Raw genomic sequence first — 21,171 nt, forward strand, 5'->3', positions numbered from 1 at the left:
GGGTATTATATGATCCTTTAATTATATCAACCAATAGGTAGAATTTGCACTTGAATGGAATTTACATTAAAGGATCTGCAGAACAACTGTTTTCTTTTTAGTAGTAAGGATTGATGAATGCTTTTCTAAGCATGTGTCATCTTGTTTCATCGAAGGGAGGACACTAAGGTTGTTTCTGTAATTTTTGAAGGTTAAATTCAGGCATTTTAAGACAAAAAATCTAAAGTACTTTAAGTAGTTTAACATATTTACATGTGGATTATGACTTATTATGGTTTGTTTTAATTTTTCTTGTCTCCTTCATATGTTTAGATGTGACATTTTTGTTTCATTTTTTTAGGAATTGCACCTGCAAAGGATGAAAATTTATCATGCCTCATAGTTAGTTGAATGCCATACATTGGTAATCCAAATTAATCAGTGAGTATGTAGATGGTCACTGCCTAAGGGTGCCCGTGGATATCGTCTCTGCTTAAAACAGACTATCACACCCCAAAGTGGTTGCTTTGCACTAATAACCAGTAGTCCCCCTTTGCTGAATTTTCATGCAAATCAAGCAGTGCTAATTAAGCCCTGAGTAAAATGAGACGGAAGATGTTTGCTAATAAATATTACACAAGCAAGCATTTGTGGCAAAGAATTCCCATGTTATTAATTTCATGGAAATCAGCACAAAGTTAATGGGTCCCCTCTGCAATGTTTAGTGCAGCTCCAAAAATGGATGATCGATGGATACCAATTTCATAATATGAATCAATTATGCAATAAAACACATCCTTGAAACTTTTCTCAGATCATGCCAGATCCTACTAGCGTTATGCATTTTTGCAGTTGTCATCGCTAAGGCAACAGAGCGTGTTAAATCCCCGCCGATCAAGTTGCCTGATTGAATTGATCAAACAAATTGCCTCTGCCACATCATTCCCCTAAAATTTCATATACACTTTCTGAAAATTTGGCAAATATCTAATCTATAATTTCATCTTCCATCACTGAGTAAAAAGTGTCACCTTGTCATTTTAAAATATCTCTCAATAATATGAGGTGTCCAAAAATATGGCACCGATCCTCTTCGAACCAAAAAACAAACCTTCCTTCATGCATGCCTTATATATTTATGTGCATAACATCTATGTACAGGAGATAGGCGCCACCGTGTCGGTGATAAGAAACACTTCCCCTGAGGAGCGCCATCCAACATTAGATTTTATACAGCTGTTGCCGTACCTTCAGCTCAGAGCTGAGTCTTATCACATGGTGCCCAGGAAAGTTAGCGCATTATATTTTTCTCTGCATCTGAGCATTCTATCAAAACAACTCTATATTGTTGATGCACCTACAATGGTCAGGCTCTTGTTTGAATTCCAGATGCGCAGCTTCTGTAGACTGTTCTAGGCTTGTATTATAATCTAGGTAGGACGCTTACTGTGGTACCGTGAAGAGAGGACCTTGACATCTCACGGGTACAGAAGTGGAAGCCCCTGTTGTGTTGAGGTGTATAACTCTAGTAACTCAAGGTCATACAGGTGTCTCAGGATCAGTGTCATATGTTCTCTCATATTCCCGCTCATTTTCTAGCATTCCATTTCCCACAGGTTCGTGGTCTGGTAGTTTCCGTTCAGAATTGAAGAGCAGTAAAATCAGCCTAACTACAAGTTCCACAAGCTCCATAATAGTCAGCACAGAAATACCCATCCAGAGACCGAGAGTTCCTCCAATATCTGCAAACAGATCCTTAAGCTCATACGCAGGCATCTGAAGAAACTCAATCACACTTAAGTCCTCCAGGTAAACATTTAAGCGGACTAAGTTTTGACGAATAAGGTTGGAAGCCCGAAGTTGTTTTTCACGGTCAAGGTCAGGGTTGCTGTATTTTGTCCTGTCTGCTTTTGTTAGATTGTTGAGATAGGTGTAGGCATCATTGAGAAAAGTTTGGCTGATTGTCTCCCCCAACAAAGCTCCAAGATGTTCATCTGGTAAAATTCCAATGGCCAGTATGACAGAGAAATGGATTTTTGGTAGCTGAGCTCAGTACATGGCTGGAAGCATTCGCAGGATTTCTCATAGGTCCTGTCATTGGCAAGTTTTCTCATCAGTTCGACTTCACAGTCCAACCCTGGCAAAGAAATGTTTTTGTTGTGTATGGAAGTGGCATTTTCAAGGGTCTGTCGCCAGTTGGGAACTGTCCCACAGTAGGTCAAGTTTTGATGACCATGAATGTGAGGCAGGCCAGACGACTGGCAGCCACATTTGGCCACTATTATTTTTGCTTGCATAACTGGAGGCAGGAAAAGATGTTTTGTCGATAGAGCCGACTACCTTGGAGCATGTCTGTCGTGCAGTTTCCGTGAGGCATAGACAGACGGGAATGTAGGGACGCTTTAGACTGACGGATGTGGTGTACCCCGGAGGAACATCAAAACCATGTTCCACCGGGAAGGGCATGGTGTTTGGGGCATGGATGATGACTCGTACTCCGGCACCATTCGCAATATTGGACTCCATATTGTACAGACCATAAGCACCAGGTGGTGGGTCATCATTGTCAAGGGAGAGAATTAAAGAGAGACCGTATTGTGGACCTGTAGCATGAACCATGACTTGGTCCTTATGCTCACCACTGTTAAATGTGAAACAGTTGTAATAGTTTGAGCCATCAAACACAGTGGTGAAATTGTCCACAGTGCAGTCTTGTTCATTATATCGACAGTGCAGAATGAAATGTTCAATTCCATGGGCAAGATACATTGATTCCTCTTTACAGTTTTCGTAATATCCCTGTATTGATTCCAGGCGCTCCTTTTGTTGGCCGAAATTGAAGGTGCTTGTGAAATTAATCCATTTTAGTATGTCAGCTTTTTCAGAATGTATTACTTGCTTTGTTTTGGTCAGAGATATCGCAGCAATGTTGCAAACAGTTACTGTAGGAAACTCCACTGGCATTCCATCACGCATACGAGACACTTCCACTACTTGGTAATCCAGATATTTCTGCACCAGAAGAGAGAGTTGCAAAGTGGCAGCTGCAAAGCCTAACACCACCAGAAATCCCCACATAATTTTCCGTGAGGTCTTTTCAGTTTTGGCAATTTTGGCTAGTCCATGGGCATTACTCTCTGACCCCAGTTCTGTCATAAGACTCACAGCACTGCGTTTAGTTCGCCGACTTTTCTGTTTAACCATGCTCAGCTGGTTGTTGAAGAAGTCTAGCTTACTGAAGGCTGTAAACTTCATATGCCTTGGTTTAAAATCTCTGAAAGTACATGAAAAATAATGTGGTCATTATTGGAATGTGAGAATGTTAATATACATATATTGGCAAAGGCAAAGGAAAATATAAATAAATAAATATATTACTGTTGGTAAGATCAAAGATGTACAAATTCATTCAGCACATGGACACTGTCCGAACTAATTTTTTGTGCATCACTGATGTTTAAAGATCATACTAGCCAAGCCAAGCCAAGCCAAGCCAAGACACATGGAGTTCTTTTGGAAAGTATGCATTGCTGAGACAAAATAAAATTTATAAATATATGTACATGACCATATTTATACAGTGTATGTTATCGTTACTGTTTCACTGATCTAAAGTTACACAGGAAGGATATAATTTATATGAGCCGTAAGGTTCTAGGCTTGAATCAAACACCTAGATGTTTTAGGTGTGCCTTTACATCATGAGAGTTTATCAAGTAGCTTGAATGGTTCAATTTAAGAGGTAGTATAAACCCTGGGTGGAAACGAAATAACTCTTTGTGATCCATCGTTTTGTTAGTGGCAGCAAAGATCTCTGCTTGACTCCGCATGATTATGATCGAACCCTGAAAGAATTTAATTACTCAAAATGTTCTTTAAGTTTAGAAAATAGTTTATTGTACTCGTGGATACCTATGATAATTCTAACTGTAAGTAAAGCTTAATCTTCATGTTTGAAATAAAATCTAAGAACGACCCTTTTTAGTTAATAAGGTCAGTATATTGAATGACAAAAATTCACGAAAACTGTTCTGTGGTGTTGGAGAACCTTAGTTAGGTCAGATATGTTAGTATAACCAATTCACATTTTGCTTGCTTGTCTATTCTTTTATATAGAAAAACAGCAGATTGATAGTAACTTGAAAGAGACAACAAAGACACAGTAGTCATTAGTACATGAATACAGATCAAATGTGAAGAATGGCTACTACTAAACATTTATTCTGACTGTTCATGGCAATACCTGATATGTGAGCATCAGTGAGACCCAAACCACTCTGGAACGGAATAATGGTTATGATTAATAAGTATATAAGCTAGGCTTCGGTAAAGTAGGGCATTTCATGCTGGCGACATGTTCTGTTAAAGGAGATGTGAGTATTCAACTTATTATGGGTTATACTAATATTTCAAATGTGTTAGTTTTGTTCCAAACCTCTCTTTATCTTCGAAGTGGTTGTAATTTCTTTTTGCACTATCCCGTGATGTGGAAATTCTTCGTCTTGCTGTTTCTGAGAGATCTGTCTTGTCTCTGAAGTCGCAGCCAAGTGATACAGCAGGTGAAAACATTTTGGACAAGTGCTGCTGATCTGACAGATGCCAAGAAAATTTGTCATGGTTTTTGGTTGTCGTCATATCTGGTCAATCAATCTCCATGACAACACCTACTTTTTTACTGTAGACTTGATAATTACACAGTCATATGTACCATGAACTCTCTGAATTTACACCTCTATGAAACAGAGCTTGCTACGTGCAATGGCAATTAGTGTGAACTATCAACACTCGCTAATACAAATTGCCCAGGCTAAAGGCGTTCAATGGAATGTTCCACATATTACCATGTTTATTTCTATATACTGTTATATACATGTACTTTTATTCTGCCAATCTGCTGTAAGTACTATGGGCTGTACGTTCATCATATTCAATAGAGTTTGTTCACCATTTTAATTTATTCGCCCTGAAATGTTTCTTGCCTCTTTCTGTCATCATTGGTGTGTTTGCTGAGAAAGTTTCAAGATTCCATGGGTCGTGTGAAATCTATGTGTTAAGAAGATGCATACACATGCATTGCAAGCCTTGGTTTTACTTTTACTAGTACAGGGGGAAGAAATCATATTCTTCATTCTCTTGCCACTTGCACATTTTTTTGTTAGATATTCTTTGCATAATGTTATGTTATTTTATAATCACTGACTTAATGTAACCTAACATTAACCTAACTGATTTGAAAATATTATAAACAATGTACCCAGCAAGTCATACTTTGTGTGTGAAATCGTGATGGTGGAAAGATTGTATATACATGTATAATAAAGCCTACCTTACGAAGTACGCCGGTAGTAAAATCTTGTGGATAGCTTTCACGAACATAATATCTTAACCTCCGACTGGTTTCACATAGCATGTGATGACATTCTCCTGAATTAACCAGTAACCAGTAACAAATGGGTTCACGGGCTCTTATCCCTCACTGGGGTTTGTCATAATCCACATGGACAAAATTGTGCTGGCATACAGGTAGATATAACATTTGTGTCACACACGGTCATCAGTTCACACCAGATGTTGGAATATTCCCTCTCCACCAAAGTATTCAGTCAGGAGTGAGGTTCGCATACACACGTGATGATCAACAGATGTGAAGTTAAAACTCTTACATATTCGATGGTGTGATTGGCGTCATTCTCTAGACCTATATGAGCCTTTTGTCAGTACATCGATATAATTGGACGTATTTTTATTGATCTTGGTGGGTGGTATTAAAATTCTGTGTTAAGCCATTTTTCCGCTCCAGTGATGTTGCTCATAAGGAATTTTGTTCTTGTCAGTATACGCTTTAGATGTTCAAACTGTATGGTCATATTGTAGCCACACCAAAGCATATCCACTGAAAACATGAATCCACATGTAAGAAGTTGGTATTTAAATCCTGACGAATCTGTAATTGAGATGAACAGAGTAGCACATTGCAGTGGAAGTGATTTGGCAACAGAGCACTGTGGTCGTCAGGGCAGTGTGTTGTCATTCCACTGTTGGTGTATAAATTATATTAACGTTGCCTAGGAGGCAAAGGGTCAGTATGGAGATCATTGTTTTATCTTTACATTACAAGTTAAACTCCTAAATAAAAAGATCATAAATCAAGTTTTGTCATTCACTGTCTTTAGTCTTTTCTAGGGTTCTACCTTCTTGAACTCCCAAACTTCTCAAAATGTAGCTATCACACCTAAAAATCTCCCATCGTTGCAGCAGTGTTCATCTCAAGGTGAATGTCACATGTGCAATCAACCATGATTGCAAGTATTCCTGCAATGATTTAAGAGGTGTATTCACCAATCTTATCTGTCATCTCTGCCAGAATCCTTTTTGTTGTAGTGTAAAATTTGTTTTTTCCCTCGTTGAAGAATCATTTTGAACACGCAATGTTCCAGATGTTTGGCACTCAGATGCAATGTCCAGAGAACATTGCTGCCTTTACTGCATGTTCACATTTACCGGTAAGAAAGTATAATGTAAGCATCCTCAGTCTGTTCGCATCCATCACTGGCATCATAATGTATTATTATTATTCCTGGTACATGTGCATGTATGTAAAGTGTGGATGCAAATACATATGTATGCTTGCTCCATTAGCTAATGTATATGATGTATTACTGTAAGAAGGACTCCACTTAAAAATGTACATTTACGAAGACGATTTATTTGGTAACAATTCATAGTTCAGCAACAATGGTGAGAATGAATTGAGAATTTTATTGAAACCCTCTCTTGTAGGGTATATCCATATTTCAACATTTGCCACAATTATTGTGTGCAGTAAGTGGTCTATTCCCTTGATAAGCAAGGTCTTGTTATGTAATGTATTGCTACACGCTGGCTTTCTGATATTGTGGCTGAAGTGGTTTCCTGTACTTGTTCCTGTGAGAATTCTAACTGCTTTTGAATAAAACCTAATTTTTGGGGGGCAAATTATGGACAGAGAAAAGAATAAAATTCTATGGTCACCTCAGGATTACGCTCAAGTGTTACATATGATATTAGTCAGCCGCCAAATTAATTGGGTTGTTCCATGAATTTTGTATATAAATATAATTTCTTTTTCAATATTCTTTGCATGGTCTTTGCAATTCACAAGCATGCAGCCATGTCAATAGACATATACTCTGTATTAATAAGAAAAAAAAATAGATGGCATTTCACAGTGACATTAGGGTTTAAAACAAGTTGTTTTATAATGTATAGATAAAACAGTGTGCTTTAATATTCAAATGTCAAGCCATTTTTACTCGTTTGCCAAAATTATAATTTGTTGTAACAGTTGGATTTAACCCATCTATTTATCCATTCGTCAGTCTATCAGTCCATTTTTGTAAACATTCTTTGCCTTGTGAGCATGGAGCCAAGTTTAACACTTACACCACAAGTACACCTGGGCATTGAGAACAACTATTTTTATTTTCTGAGACCATGATAAATTTTTTGAAGGTCATTGAGGGCATTTAAGATACATGCATATTTCATAAGCTTGTAAACATGATATATTTTAATGACATTTTGTAATCGTGTACTGCATGTTCACATACATGTAGTCATATAGAAAAACTCCACTGTTTTTTTTTTCATCTGTATCTATTTTTCAAGGATGTTTGGCCAATGTCACGATTTTCTTGTAGACTCTTGCAGACATGCTTGTGGCAGAAAGGATATTTAATGCTTTACATGATATTTTTCTCACTGTTTAGTTTTGACTCCATTTTATTCAGTATGTAGTATCAACAATTTTGTTCCGTTCATTGGAGTAAATTATCATTAAAAGCTTCCATTTTGTTATATTTTATTTTAAATGTTAGATTTTATGAAGTCAAAAACGGGGGAGCTGATGTCGGTATTAAATGCAGTGGTGATTTAATTTTATACATTTGTATATACAATAGATGTATATGAATTTGTTTCTGTGTCTGATTTAACATATGCTTGTAGGCCATTCTGATGTGTGGCAGTCATTTGGAAGAAAAAATTCTTAAAGACTTTATATTCTTGGTGCTCAATTTGAAAAAATAAATTTTTTTATATTGAACATTTTCAGAATGAAGCCTACGTTACAAGCACCCTGACTGAATCTCCTGTACTTAATGCTGCTTTCGAGGTTTTTTTCTTATTCAAGTGTACTAGGAAAATCACTAATGCAAATGATTTGGATAACCAAGTACATTACACAGCACAGGCATCTCTTTGTACAAGACTGAAATGTCACAGGATCAGTCCATACGGTGTTAAGTGTGAGAAATTGCAGGTAACCATATCTTGGTAAAACAAAGCACATTCCTAAGTCCAGTGGAAGTTGTTCCCAGGCACCGAGTATGGGGTTACAAATGAACAGTAAAGTGCATTATTTCTTTCCTCAAGTTGGTCCAATTCCTCTGAGTTTTCAGGTGTCATTCAGGAAATGTTTAGTCTTGATGGCACGAGTTATGTTTAATTTCCCGACACTATCGGGTGGTTGATTGTCTTGAGACTGAAGGAAGGCCTATCTTTGCAGCTGGCTCAGTCTGCCCTCTAACTGTGGGCTTATTCTATAGACATCTATCCATGTCCACAAGAACAATTTGATTTCCATGAGGAATGGACTCTCTCTGAAATGATTCTTGCCTCTTGAAGTATTTTGGAGGGCACTTCAGGTCAGAACTGTGAGACGGATTGTTTACGCAGCATTTACCTAAAGGAGGTTGGCGATTCTCTTTTATTATTGGTTGATAGTTGGTTATTGATTATAAAAGGGCATGCTCAGAATTGGCCGACTTCAGGGTTATGGATGAATGACGCTTACTCATGCAGCCTGATTCAGAATAAATGATGTGGACAAGGTACTTGCATACTGGTGCTGATTGGCATCAAGAAGTATCAGTCATGCAATCACGCCAGTCAGCCAGAGTGATGGACGTAATCAGTTAGCCTGCAGGTTATTGTGTATTAAATGTCAACTATACAACAATTTAGACATCTACATGTAACTTATTGTTGGAGAAACCAAAGTGAATCCAAAATTTTAAGATTTAAACTTTTTGTTATTGTTAACCTGTTTTTTTTTTTTTTATTCTACATCTATGCTCTGCATTTTGATTGTTTTAATATTATTGATCCATGCTTGATCTGGTGCAGATGTACATTTATTATACAATGTCTAGTCCAACATTAAGTTGGCAAATTAAAGGAAGAATACATGTTGAGATCCAGTGAGATCAGTGGCATGTTGCACAAAGCCATTTTGGGCTAAAACATAAAACTTTAATATTCTTTAAGAACAAAAAAATGTTTGAAGGTGAAAGATCAGACATTGAATCTGCAGTGAAAAATTTTATTGATTTGCTTGATATATTTAACAGTATAATTTTGATAACAATTTCAAGCTTTGTGATAGTGGGCCAAAATTTGCTTTGTGATAGTAGTATTTAATGCATGTTCCTAGCTGTTGTCATAAGAATCTGAATTCTGGTAGTGTGCATGAATGTACATAAATGTTATCAATCGTTTGTTTTTTAAACTTGTCATATTAAAACTAAAAGGTAAGAATTACTGAAATTATTTTTGTTGTCTACTTTTTGACCACTATTTTGGTGCTTTAAAGAGCATTCCTAATAAAAAACAAAACAAAAAAGCACTGAGCACAAATATATATCAGAGAAAAATTATTTGAATTTATAAACATTCACCACTGATAAGGGACACCAAGGATGGCAATAAATATTAGGCATGTGTGATGGGAAAGATTGAAATAAATTACAAAGCTTAGCTAATTTCTTGCAATTTGAAAAAAAAAAAAGCGATTTGAAGTATATATTGAAGCATGGCCTACCTGGTTTCACAATCTACCTAGTTTATGTGTGTAGTCCAGAATAGCTCAGCCGTTGCTGATGATAAGTCCAATACTGTAAGAGTCTGGGCAACTCCTGGAGTGATGACCAGAGGACTTCAGACATCTCGGACATGAACTGTTCACCAAACATTAAGGTAATTCTCTCCATGGCAAGCGATTTCTTATCACGAGTGGCCATTGGTGCAGAATTTGCTTCCTGAACCAGTGACTGCTTAGCCTGACATGCTAAGTTTCTGCCATCAGAGCAAAACATCAGGTCCGTACCGCGACTGTGTCCCATTCAGAGTGACAGTTTTTGTAACCCAAGCTAGAATAACAGCAATGTGTCACTGGATTTGCAGAAGCTACAAATACACCATAACCTTGCCAAAAGATTGATTTTCGTTTCTGTTTCATAGACGCCTGCTTATACTTTTATCATCACTCATGGTAAACAAATGGATTGGCCATAATGGTAATCTTAATCTTTGGAAGACATCTTTAAGACTGGAGACTTACATGAGATGGGGTAACAGCAGGAGTGTCCATGTACTAATTATGTCCTGTGAGCAATGGTTGCGTTACTTGTGGAGGTTTTGGCCAATCATTTTCATTTACCGTGTCATGCTTTTATGACCATTACTTCTACAGTTTTTCACTGCTTGGCCTAGCATAGACATTTTGCCCTCTTGTTGCAAATGAGCTGAGGCATGGCTCATGTAAATTATCTTGTAACAATTCTGGCATTGATCTAATTATTCTTTTTGTGACGGAGGATCCCTGTGTGAGAGGTTAAATATGCTGATGCCTCAAGGTCAATAGATTTGTTCAGAACAGTCATTTGGGCACTTCAGGATAGTGACGGCTAAGCTGGCAATTCATGTGTGCGTATGTCTTAATTAGTACTTTAGTTCACATGTATTTTCTAAGAATTATGTTTTGGTTTTACTTTAGCTGAAGTTTTCACCTAACAACATAAAATACTCAGCTCGTAAAGGTGTATGAAAACCAAATAAATGTAAATGTTTATGGATGTAGTTTCTTTTTTGCTAATTAAAATGCAGAAGAAAAAGATGTTACCGAGATATTTTTCATCAATTTTTAAAATCATAAAATATTGTTTTCCAACACATACTATTTGGATTCTGGTAAGGGATTTCCTCAGTTTTTTCTGTGTGGAATAATGTTTTCTGTCTGATACACAGTGTTTTCTCTGTGATACACAGTGTTTTCTCTGTGATACACAGTGTTTTCTGTGTGATACACAGTGTTTTCTGTGTGATACACAGTGTTTTCTATCTTATACACAATGTTATAACACTTGTTTTCTCTGTGATACACAATGTTTTCTGTGTGATACACAGTGTTTTCTGTGTGATACACAGTGTTTTCTGTGTGATACACAGTGTTTTCTGTGTGATACACAGTGTTTTCTGTGTAATACACTATATATGTATATAGTTAGAATATATGGCGTCTTTGTGTAAAACCAAAAATAATCCATTTGATAAACATTGATGTTTTGTACTTAGAAAAACATGTTTAATGCAGCATTAAACAGCATTTTCATCTGTTATGAAAAGGTAATTATTGTGGTTTTATGGTGCTCTGGTAGACATGTGCACACAACAATGAATTGTGAAGGTGATTCAGTGTAAATTTTTATATTGGGTAAGAAAGAATTCACCTGTACTTAATGAAGGTGTGGTGTATTTTTATCTTGACTAGGTTTTGACATAGTAGCAAGCTCCAGAGGGATGTATGGTGACCTCATGTGATCAGCTTTCATCCATCACCCCCCACCTGTCATGTCCTACATTTCCCAGTCGGCAATGTCATACATATACTCTTGTCATTAATCACAATACATGTACTGTAGGGGAGATTAAGGCTTAGCCCCACCCTGCTGATAGCCATAAATGGGGTCCTGCTTGCCCAGTGGTGGTAAATGTTGTATGCAAATTCCCTTGTCGCAACTCTTTTGATTGGTCTGACCTGAGAATGGTCAGACTTGCTCTGGTTTCAACACTGGCCACATATGTCCTAGATCCTTAGCTTCCAAGTGAAGTAATCAATCCAAAAACATACAGTTTCAATGACATCTCCAGTTTGCTAGCTGTAATGGAGAGTCTTGTTCCAGTGCAGGTCTATTTTTACACCTTTTTGTCTCATTTGCAAATCAGCACTATTGCCATTGTCAGTTCTCTGAGCGAGCTGCCAGAGGATAACCCAGAATATCTTAGTATGAAAGGTCTAGAATATTTACATGTAAAATCTTGGATGGAACAGTTTCCATCAGTGCAGATTGGCATTAATAGGTCATGATAAAGTGCCACAATGGATGTTATTGGGAGATGGACAGCGGATACATCTGTTATATGCATGAGTCTCCCACTCTAACCTCTAGAGTATAGCAAGTGGTACAGAGCTGAACATTCCCACTTGGAAGGAGAGCAATACCAGGGTCAACCTGCGTGAAAGATGTCATTTGTCCTGCAAAATGACGCTGGAAAAGGCAGAAAGAAATTTTAATCATACTTGCACAGGTCCAAAAGTCATCAATCTCATCAGTGAATGACAGAATCCTCCTAATGAATACAACATTTCCTTTGTATGAAAACACTTGATTATGCAGCAGGATACACAACTTCACTTTGTGTGGGTCATTTTTAACATAGATGCACCAATACAACTTCAATGAACACTTTAAGTTGGCCAGATTTTATCGCCTCTTGCAATAGTTTCATAGTACATGTGATTGAAAATTTTTTTTCTCTCCTGGTGCACTCCATTTGCTGAAATCGTGAATCCACTCAGTCAAGCTGGCTTTTGGTTTACTTTTATGATATCTGTATGAACTTCATGTCTAAGTCTGAAAGGGTATTCAAATTGTGATTCTCCCAGCATATATACATGTACCTGAAAGCTGTTTTCACATGACTGCTTTATACGTGACTTACAAGACTCCCTGTTCAGACATCAAACTGATCTCACCTCTAAAGATTACAGACGTAGCTAAAGTAATACCCTGCACGTTGGCGTCCTTGTCGACGGCATGCATGTAACAGTATGCATGTAACAGTAAGCATGTAAAGGTCAACAAGGGGAGGGGAATGTTCCATTGTTTATTGTCCTATGTGCATATTACTTACAGTAAAGTACAAAATTCACTGTAGACTGTTTATATATTGGACTCCTATCCAATTTTTCAGTTCTGATGAAAGGTATAGTGGATCTTTATACCAACCAGAAAAGGGCTTAAGCCCTTGACTAGACAGAATGTCAAATCCAAATCTTATGTGACTCATGTCACTGGCATCGTGGAATTTTGTGACAGAGACAGAGATTCTTCAAGGCTTTCTTACTGTGGACATTTCTGAGACCTAGAGTGATGTAAAGGGCTGATGCGATTGATTTCTCTCACCCCATTGAACCTTTTTGACAGCACTATTACCACCTACATCTCTGATGTGATGAAAACATTTCATTTAAGAAATGGAATTGAAAGCCATTTTGATACCATGAAGTAGCTCAGATACTATAGTTGTATCAGTTTTATAGGTTTTTTGGTCCAGTTAAAGTCGTTGTCAGTCTAATTGTTTTATCCATGTCAGACCCATTTCTATTTTTGTTACTCCTTTGCCTTTTTGTGTCCTTTCATTGAGGAAATGAAATGATGCCATTTCCCAAAACATGTTAGCTACATGTATTTGTTTAAATCTTTAACCCTTTCCTGTAGTGCTTGCTTTAAACATTCCTGTATCACTTTTTATTATCTCAGTAGAATTTGGAAGTTGACAGACATTTATGTATCTGGATCCAAAAGTTGAGAATTTAAGAAATTTTTTTTTGATACATTGCAAACATTTTTACTTCATTTAGCTGTGGTATGTAAGACACATTTAAGTGATTGCAAATGTATGAGAGCTTCAGAAGATGTATTTGCTTAAGGTGTATTCACCAGTTGGTCCTCAAGGGCTGAAGCAGTGCAATACTCTGCTGAGTTTATGTCAACAAAGTGCACGAAGTTCAGTAACATTAATACACAGCTGATGAAATCAATGGAAATGAAAAATCTATGTGTGGCCCATGCTCTGGAGTATGAAAGGAATGCAAATGTTCCATCATATGTAAATTCACAACATTCTGCAAATTAGGTTTTGCATTTCACTTCCTCACTTTATAAGTTTAATATCTGATGGTAACATTTTGCATTAGAGGAAAGGTCAGGATTTTTGATTGGTGTGTGTACAGAAGGCTCCGTTGGTTTGATTAAAATTTAATTCAATGGTGTTGTAATCAGCAGATGCTACCGTTTCAGTTTCAGTGGAGCAAGATTAGCAGCCACCTGGACTCTCTATTACGTGTGCTTGCAGATGGAAATTGATCTCCACTGCTACGCACGTCTGTTATATTGCGACCACCTATTTGAATGGGTTAAACCAGGTTGAATTTCAATCCTTGCCTGGGCACACAACCACTTCCCTGGGCCCATCATCGCTGGAGAACCTATCCCGGGATCTGTTCAATTGAATCGCGACTGCACTGTTGGAAAACTGCCAGATCTCCTTCAAATATATCACATGTGACGAACTGTGGTTCACCGTTCAGAGCAGATAATGTCCAACATATTTAAACCCTGACTCCATTTTGTCATCCGATCAATATGCGATTTGCCATTTTTCTTTGTTTACGTGTACTTGCAGTAAATAGTGAAATAATTTACATTTATATTACATGTGCTGATTACAGTGAAGATATATAGAATTTATTGAAATTCAGACAAGACATATTTAGAATTTGGAAGACCTATGTTTTTTTGTTTTTTTTTAGATGCCTTTATTAATGTTTACAGCAAAATTTGCACTTCTCTTTCACCAAAAGACAGTTTTCTAAGCCTTATTGAGAACTACATTTACACTCTACCCTCAAAACCCAAAGTTTGCAGACACACTGCAGGCAGTTTTTTATAATTTGGCTATTTGCTATAAATTCCAAATAATACTTTCATGGCTTACAAAACATATGTTGATTTAAAGGACTACAGCAAAGCAAGTAAATTAAGAGCAACAAGGGCAATGTGATTGTTGGCAAATGGTCACCGATCACTGGAGAAATCTCGCCTCTTACCAATTTACTGCAGTTATGGTTTAATTCTAGCTCATCAGGTAGATGATTAAATATTGTAATCTGTGATGATGTTTGACTGAAAAAAAAACAAAAACCCACCTTAATGGTCACATGATCTACTGGCTGGAGATGTGCAAGCGTGCGGCAGACATTTTGGGGAATCTCTGTAGTTGACAGAGGGACAGAGGCGGATCAAGGAGACAGCATTGGCTGACAGAATCTATATGGGTTTGCAGTGGTACCCATGTGGTATTCGTCAAGTTGTTAACATACCTTGCCTGACATTTCACCTAGTCGCGAAGAGCTATTGAATGCACAACCACCTTAACGAACACAAGATGTTGAGATGCCAAGGAAATAAAACAAATCATGTAATACAGATTTCACCTGTACAAATTTTTAATCACCCTATGAATGTTTGCCAACAGAAGTATTTTAGCCAAATAAGTCTGTCTCAATCTCAAGGAGGACTGCTGAGCGCATATATACACGAGGTATACTTAGATACTTACAGTATTGGCTTGGTGCCTGTATGATATACTATATAAATACTATACTATATGATATACTATACTAAATTGCCATTGGCTGATCAGGTGGGTTAAAATGTTGACTACACTTGTCAGAGCTGCAGGCCATGCCCACAAAGGCTATGTGAGATTTAAACCTTGTAGAGCTGAATTACTGCGCAGACTGACGTCATTTTTCTTTGTCTCACTACATTCCATGGTGCGCCATTGTGACGTCACATCACCATACCAGCGTGAATCTGACCTGTGATACTTGCAAATAAATTTCAGACATTCTCAAGAGGTATGTTTTGCCACAGGCATTTGATTTCAACGAACAACTGGTCTCGACTGAAGATGTCTTTAACCACTGCTTGAAGGTCTTGTTTCAGCCTAAGCTAAATATTTTCGATTAATATTTAGATCCGAGGATTGTACTGGCTTTTCAGTACTTTTTACTTCATTTTCTTCCATAAATTCATGGACTGCGTGAGCTCTGCAGGTATGTTATCAGCCATGGGTATGTAATGATTATTAGGAAAATGGCCTCAAAAACTCTCCACACATAAACACGAGTGATCATCCCCATCACAACTTGATTTTGATCAGAAAATATATTTTTCTACTCTTGACCATTTCGTTCAGTTCCTCCTTACCTTCACCATTTTACAGGCTTTTTCTTGCTCACCTCTCGAACTGCCATTTTCTTCTTTGCAACTCGTCTTTTGTACTCAGCTTGCTGTAATTTTTGCAACACAGTTTTCAGTAAAAAATTAACAATCCTTCCCCTCATTTAGCTTGTTGGTCACATCTGTCAAACTTAATTTTCTGTGACAATATACAAGCTGAATAAGAGATGTGCGATCTCTTACTGTGAACAGTTTTTCTTCTCTGCTTCGGGGCATGTTTTCAGTCATTCCCTCTGATGGTAATTGTCATCCTGAAAATCTCAAACATATGTGCCAATTCTGATTTACATGGTGTATGAAGTGATGCTTTAACAATCATTTCTTTCTCCCCCATACTCAGTTGTTTGCCTTTTCGACCCATCTTGTCAAATGATGTTTACAACCAAACCAGTAGACAATGCAAATATATTTATGACAACTTCTGTTTCAAATGAAAGATTTGATATATTTCTATATCTGTAAATAGAGCTATAGACCCATATAGTCACTGTAGAAATGGCATTTTATTAAACCTAGCTGGACATACTCTATTATGTTAAAAGAGATTGTGCTGTAAGTTTATCTTTCAAAGAGATTGTGCTGTAAGTTTATCTTTCAAAGAGATTGGGCTGTAAGTTTATCTTTCAAAGAGATTGGGCTGGGGACAGCGGAGGTTAGACCATGGTGTTTTTAGAGAAATTAAATCAAAGCTAGAAATTAAAGAGAACAAGCCAGTGACATGGTCAAAGATGGTTAACTGTGTACATAAGTCTGCTCTGAAGTAATAATTTCTGCTTAATGTTAATGTTAAGTCAATGTTTTCTATATCTTCACTATGCCAATCAAGTCATTGAAAACATTAAATTTTGCAGTGATATTTTAAATTTTATAATGTTGATAAAATGTTATAAAACAAATTCTCCCACTAAATACTGTATCTGTTTGGGAACCTGTAACACAATACATAGCATTGAAAAGATTGATTATTAACCTATTCATGTATAGGACTGTGATATGTGCACAGTAGGCAGTACAGTTGCCTACGTGTGTTGAAGGGTTAGGCTGAAACAACGGCTTGACTGATCCTTAGGCTAGCCATGTATATCATCTCAAGTTTGTCTTTCCTGCAGGTATTTAATTTAATTTAATTTAGTTTGATTTAAGTTCTATTTTCAAAACAACAAAAATATGTTGTCCTAAGTTAATGCTGCTGACCACTGTGTAAGCCTGTGAACTACTACCTTGCATACACCTAATGTGTCTAGTGCGCCGTACTGGCGTATTTAAGTTAAATATTTAATCACACTTTACTTTACTCTGCATTTTTGTGCCCTCCCCTTCTCTTAATTAGTAAATCTAAACATTTTTTCAAGTGCAGAAAAAAAAATGGCCAAAATATGGCCAAAAAACAAAACAAAAGAAAGAAACACCAGAGCCGGTGTGTTTGCTGTTATGTTGACAGAAATAGGCCAAGCTGGTTTGTTTATATGTCTTTTCGCCAGTGAGGCTGTGTTACTAGGTAGTCACGCATGTGCATTGCAACCCTGCTCAAGATTATGAACTGGCTTATTAAGCTCTTTCTATATAAACTATATGTATAAATGTATGCTCAAATATTGCAGTATGACATGGCCTTTCATTTCCAATAAAATAAAATACATTACCTCAGCTGCCACCCCTGGAAACCTCATCAGGTTCTTTTGGATTTGGATTAAACTTCAGTACTTTTTCACAAAACTTCTCAGTTGAACAACACTGAGACAAAATGTACCATGCATATGACTACAATACTACTCAAGACCACAGGACTACAACTACAGCCATATTGATGGCTACACATTGTCATATAACAAACACACATCGAATGTGAATAGATGTTGACACCTTGAAAGCTTTTGTCCACACGAAGCAGGGCTTAGTCTGCAGAAGCCTCCAAAGCCTTAGGGCACAGGACACACCCGAAGTCATTTGACATGAACCAGACATTTTAAATGATTTACATTCTTTATTGGTTCTCAGCCAAAGATTTTCTCAAATTTGGACGAACACACATTCACAGTACTGAATGCACAACAGAAGAAGTGGACTGGGTTTGGTTTTCTGAAGCAAAAAAAAGTAATAAACTAATGCAAAGGCTTCACGAATGGTCCCGCACAGATGTGGTATTCAGCCGACCTACAGAAATAATAATGTGCGATCCTTAGCAGGTGTTTTCTGGGGGATTACGGTGACCGGGAATGCCTGTAGGAGACATGCGGACATTGACCTTTTTTTTTCATAATTTCAAACTGGAAGAAACAGGAGTGCAATCAGTGCACACCACAACTGGCTTATGAAGCAGTCAATATGCAGCCAAGCTAAGCCACATGATGTCCTGTTTTTTCTTTTAAGGTTTTCTTAATTTTCTTTCTTTTAGTTTTGGAAATGTTGGGGGATGGAAGGGGGCTATTTCGGACATCCAGATTCTAATTTTTTTATATTTAACATCCTTCATACTTACATGTGGCCGAAATTGGTTTGAACATTGCCAGACAGTCAGTAAACTCACAACACAGGGCACCCTTTGGAAACACGCTCTGCATTTTTTTCAGATCACCCGTTCAGCTGTGACTTGTAAAAAGCTGTAAATTAGCTTCATTTTCTCACCACACCAGGTTGTTGCCTGAGCAGGCATCCATCTGTGAACTGCACAGAGGCGTTTTGGTTGTAAGGAACACGAAATGCTAGTCAATACTGAAACAGCCATTTTACCTGAATCATCCTCTTTTTTCCTTTCATTGAACATCAACTAAATTTCCCCTCTGCAATTTTCTCTTGATTTCCTCAGGCTCCCCTCATTTACTGAATCCTTATTTCCAATATTAGAGTTTCTTTTACCTTATCTTGATTTTTTATACATACCTTATTACGAAATTATAAGTTGAACCCTTTTTTGAACAGGAATTCTGATTTCCTTTCCTTAAATAAAGGCTGTATTAGAACTCCACACTTACATATCAATGCTAAAATGTAGTAAATGTAATTTTTTATATTTACTCAAATGGTACTCAAAAAGTACCATTTTTGATAACCTTTTCTAACCTTTATCCAAAGCCCAAACTCTTGATATCTTTTCTTTAAGTCGATATTGATCAGTGCACTAAACAGTTGAAGCTGGCAGTAGCACATTAGAGTGTTAATTGTTAAGTAATTCGGGCTACATTTCCAAAAGATGATAGATGTATCAAAACCCCGTAGTTCAACATCAAGGAATGGAACATGTGTAATATGTACCATTTTTATACCTTTTCCATATGTATGTCTATACTATAGCTCTAAATGCTTGTATCTGCACATCAATATCATTTTTTTGATATCTTTTCCATATAAGCCTATTAGAGAACTTCAGAGTAGCATATTAGAGCTTTGGATACATGTGCTTGTAATGTGTACTATTCTGCATATTTTTGATATATTTCATGTAAGATGTTCGTTACACCACCCCTTTCATTGAGAGGTATTTTATCTGGAGTAATTCTTGGAATGTGTAAGACTAACTCACCTTAACTCAATTGTTTGTCTTTTGGGTTAGAAGATTATTTTTTTTTGTTTTTCATTTTCAGAGAGTTTACATTGCTTATTAAATCTTTAATTTTGTATTGAAAGAACATAGCTGCTCTCCTGGTTTCCATTCAGTATCAACAATACTCATGTAAAATCTGATTTACCCACAGGAAACATTATTTTCTGTATGTACACCGAAGTTAGATCGATCCTAGTTTCACATTTTGGTGTGAAGATAATTGCATGTTCTTTTCAAGTGGAAGTTGTCATGGTGACCAATTCTTATTTTCACTGTGTTTAATAGCGATGATTACCCGTCTGACAGGTTGCCATCATGGTGCGACAACCTTTTTACCTTGACCGACAGTTTAGTTCTTACCACGACATAACCCAGCTTGACACCAATCTGTACTTATAATGTAGTTTTCTCCCTTGAGAGTCTCATATAGCCTTCAGGTTTGATTGCTACATCAAAAAAGTAATTTCTCTTAGAACAGTTGCAGATTGGTATGTATGGATGCTCTAGTGTCACTGAACCATGCAGCTTTTGGGGTTTATTAAGATTTGACAAGAATTTAAAACTTTCTATCCCTAGGGGATTTCAGATGCCAGATATAATTACCTGACATGGAAAAGTGTACCAAGCTGTCCTTCAAGCATAGGTATTGATTTAATGGGTATCAGTGTGTATGAGCATGTAGGGATAATGGGGATAACGCATTCAGTGGTCTGAGTTGACTACAGAAGGGTTTGGTCAGTTTCTCCATTGTCTATTTTAATTAATGCGGTGAATAGCATTCAGTGTCATACTTGACAAGAAGCCTAACTCCCCAATGTTGACCAATTACAGATCCTCGTCAGCTTTTTGACAGATAACCTTAAACATTTGTGTTCTGCTGGGATTGGCCAGCCCTGGATTGAGCTGAAAGCCTTTCTAAGACTGAGTTATTGGCCAAGAGGGCAGAAAAGCTGGTGTGTCCATGACTTTGGCTCGGATTTGAGGTTAAGGCAGCTGCTCAGAGTTCAGACATACCTCAGTGTAATGGTCAAAACCTGGTATGACAGATGAGCACCAAGGCTCATTGGCTGCCCGCCACAGACTGTCACTGATCACAGAGACAGAAATCTCCCATGACAAGGCCAAGTTGTTTCCTCATGCTCAGGTGCTCAAAAATGTATTCAATTCAGAGAATTATCTAGAGTTCATTATAATGGAAAAAAGAATAGTTTCGTTTATTGCACAGGGAGACTCTTAAGATGGACTATTACACTGTATGATCTTGATTTATTAAAATTGTGAGTACTTGATATGTGATGTGGAAAATCTGTACGAGACTGAATCTCTTCACGGACCATAATACAAAATGGCACAGTTTTTGTTTCAGTACTGGTAAAAAGAAAGCGTTAAAACCTGGATTTAAAACTTTAGTATGTTCGTTTAAGTATTGATTTCATGCTTGCCACTTGAATAAAATGGAAATTA

The 21,171-nt window shown here is 37.1% G+C and overlaps 2 protein-coding genes across 2 annotated transcripts in view; one reads left to right on the forward strand and one right to left on the reverse strand.

Annotated features, from left to right (window-relative positions):
* LOC135469608 (integrator complex subunit 13-like) overlaps positions 1-21,171 on the forward strand; it is a 100,558-nt gene that overhangs the window by 16,491 nt on the left and 62,896 nt on the right. The gene's annotated exons all lie outside the window — the stretch shown is intronic.
* Positions 293-21,171, reverse strand: part of LOC135469609 (FMRFamide-activated amiloride-sensitive sodium channel-like) — a 32,967-nt gene continuing 12,088 nt past the window's right edge. The window contains 4 exon segments of the mRNA XM_064748110.1: positions 293-1,958; positions 1,961-2,266; positions 2,269-2,376; positions 2,379-3,253. Coding sequence (XP_064604180.1) covers positions 1,519-1,958; positions 1,961-2,266; positions 2,269-2,376; positions 2,379-3,253 — 1,729 coding nt within the window. The 3' untranslated portion in view covers positions 293-1,518.

The sequence above is a fragment of the Liolophura sinensis genome, chromosome 7, assembly GCF_032854445.1.
Source record: "Liolophura sinensis isolate JHLJ2023 chromosome 7, CUHK_Ljap_v2, whole genome shotgun sequence".
In the NCBI taxonomy this organism is placed as follows: domain Eukaryota; kingdom Metazoa; phylum Mollusca; class Polyplacophora; order Chitonida; family Chitonidae; genus Liolophura; species Liolophura sinensis.